The 2,548-nt window shown below is 34.7% G+C and overlaps 1 protein-coding gene across 1 annotated transcript; it reads right to left on the bottom strand.

Annotated features, from left to right (window-relative positions):
- Positions 1-640: 640 nt before the first annotated feature.
- On the bottom strand, positions 641-1,573 carry LOC101702070 (olfactory receptor 5M3-like). Its single transcript, XM_004869064.2, has one exon. The coding sequence runs from the start codon at positions 1,571-1,573 to the stop codon at positions 641-643; it is 933 nt and encodes a 310-aa protein (XP_004869121.2).
- Positions 1,574-2,548: the final 975 nt, after the last annotated feature.

Below are 2,548 nucleotides of genomic sequence, written 5' to 3'. Positions count from 1 at the left end.
CCTTATAATATACTTTACACAAAATTGTCTGCAATGTTTTCTTCAAAAATGACAACACAGAATTACCTTGGTTCACAAATGCTTCTGTTCACAAACAATTTGGTTTGTGAACAGAAGGGTTGGCCAAATTTTTTTCTTCCATTTGTGAACTCCACATCAAGGGACATACGTGACCACAGATGTCTTTCCCAGAATTGTGGGGCAAATTAAATTTGGGAACAAATGAACCATTGTAATTCCTGGTGAAGCTTTCTTCAATTTAAACATTTTGAAATAACAACATACTGCATAATAGAGAAACAAATCATCTGCTGGGTACAAAAGAGACCATGACCATTCTTTTAAAAGCAGGGTTTGAACAATGGGCTTCTCGTAAAATGTCAAGCAGGCATAAAAATACTTCTCAAATTACAAATAAAACTTCTAAATCTGACCTAACATGGAATAGAGAATCTTTAGATTTCATGATCCAGAGCCCTGTTTACATCTGTTTCCTTTCTGCACCATTATTTCCTGTTCAATTACATATTATCTTTGTCTACGCATTGAAACTATAAATAACAGATTTCCTCAAAATTATTTGAAAAAATATCTTCTACCTGTTCTAATGAACTGTGGATTCATCAAGAATTTTAAGTTTTTATTTAGTTAAAAATATTCTACTGATGGCTTTGTTCATGGCTTCCTTCACGTCCTTGTTCCTCAGACTGTAGATCATGGGGTTCAACATTGGGATAACTGTGGTGTAGAAGACAGCCACCATCTTGCCCTGCTCTACTGATTCCTCTGTTGGGCTCCTGAGGTACATAAAGAAGAGTGTCCCATAGAATACGGTGACAGCTGTCAAGTGAGACCCACAGGTGGAAAAGGCTTTCTTCCTTCCTTCTGCAGAACGCATTCTCAAGATGGCAATGAGGATGAATATATATGAGACAATAATGACCAATAAGGAGTAAGAGAAGTTAAGACCTGCTAACGTGCGCATGGTGTACTCTTTAATGAAGGTCCCAGCGCAGGCTATTTTGATGACAGCCGGATCTGCACAGTAGAAATGGTTGATCTGGATGTTTCCACAGAAATACAAACCATGGGTCCACAGTGTTGCGATCAAACTGATAAAGAAGCCATACACATAAGGGAAAGAGATGAGTCCAACACACAGAGTTCTTGACATTCTGCTGCCATAAAGCAGGGGGTTGCCAATCGCCATGTAGCGATCAAAGGCCATGACAGCCAGGATGAAGACTTCCACGTGGACAAAAGCAATGAAGAAAAAGCACTGCACTATACACCCAGCATAGGAGATGGTTTTGATCTCAGAAACCAGATTTTCCAACATTTTAGGGGTGACATTTGAGGAGAACCACACATCTGAAAAAGATAGGTGACTGAGGAAAAAGTACATGGGACTGCTGAGCTGAGGACTAATCTCGATTAATATGATCATGCCAATATTCCCAAGCAGGGTGACAGTGTAGATCAGCAAAAAAACCACAAAGAGAGGGAGCTGTAGTTCAGGACGACTAGTTAAACCTAAAAGAATAAATTCTGTAACATCAGTAAAATTGAGCATTTTCTTAAATCCAATCCAGAGAAAGATGCACTTTATCTAATAAAACAAATAGAAATCAGTAAATACACAGAAAATAAAATACATCCACTTTACCTTAAGATTATCTTTCCTAATCCATTTTCTTTCAATGGCACTGATATGTTTAGATCTCATCTCTCCTTTTTTCGATATCTTTGCTTAATTTTTATTTATTTGTCTAATACATGTATATGTGTATTATTTTTTACACAAAAAGTCATAAAATAACATAAGTTGTTGTGTATAGTTTTATTTGCCTAGAAATAAATATTTCAAAAGAAAAAATTTTATCTTCTGGAAAGAAAAAGACCATTTCTCACTGGTCCCAACTTGGAGAACGTACATGTATATTATTTATTTATTAGATTTGTACAGCACATATAGTCTACCATATATTAGAAAATCATTTATAGCCACAGCTCAGAAAATGATATTCCTTCCTTGGAAAGTTAAATGGGACTTTCCTATCATCATCTTACAAACTTTAGATGTATATAATGTAAATGACTTAAGATGGAATAAATGGTTTAACATAAACTCATTACACACATCAGAAAAAAACAATACTTATTTTTTTAGTCAACCTTAAAATGTATAAGATCTTTGCATGCAAAGAAATCCTCTTTGGGATCTTAAAGAGGTAACAAATTCTGTGGCAACCTCTTACTTCTCTTTCCTAGACCTTTGAGTTACAAAAGCATAATAAAATATTCAGTAAAGGTCTGTCTGATTGTCTACAAATAAATCAACTTAAATTAATGAAAATTTCAAAATGTAAAGTTAAGGAAATTAGTTGATGGGCTGCAGAGCAATATTTTTTGAGTTTTTTACTGTATCCAATTACAATAAGGAAATATGAATTCTGGATTCTGCCTACCACATTCTAAAACCATCAATATTTTGGACTAATTTATAATCATCAATTTAGCCTTATGTTCTAATGGTTTATAATCCATG

Source organism: Heterocephalus glaber, unplaced genomic scaffold (assembly GCF_053883595.1).
Source record: "Heterocephalus glaber isolate CG9 unplaced genomic scaffold, H.glaber_assembly_v1.0 deba00000896, whole genome shotgun sequence".
In the NCBI taxonomy this organism is placed as follows: Eukaryota; Metazoa; Chordata; class Mammalia; order Rodentia; family Bathyergidae; genus Heterocephalus; species Heterocephalus glaber.
The sequence above is the reverse complement of the archived record's forward strand: the minus strand, read 5'-3'. Positions and strand labels throughout refer to the sequence as shown.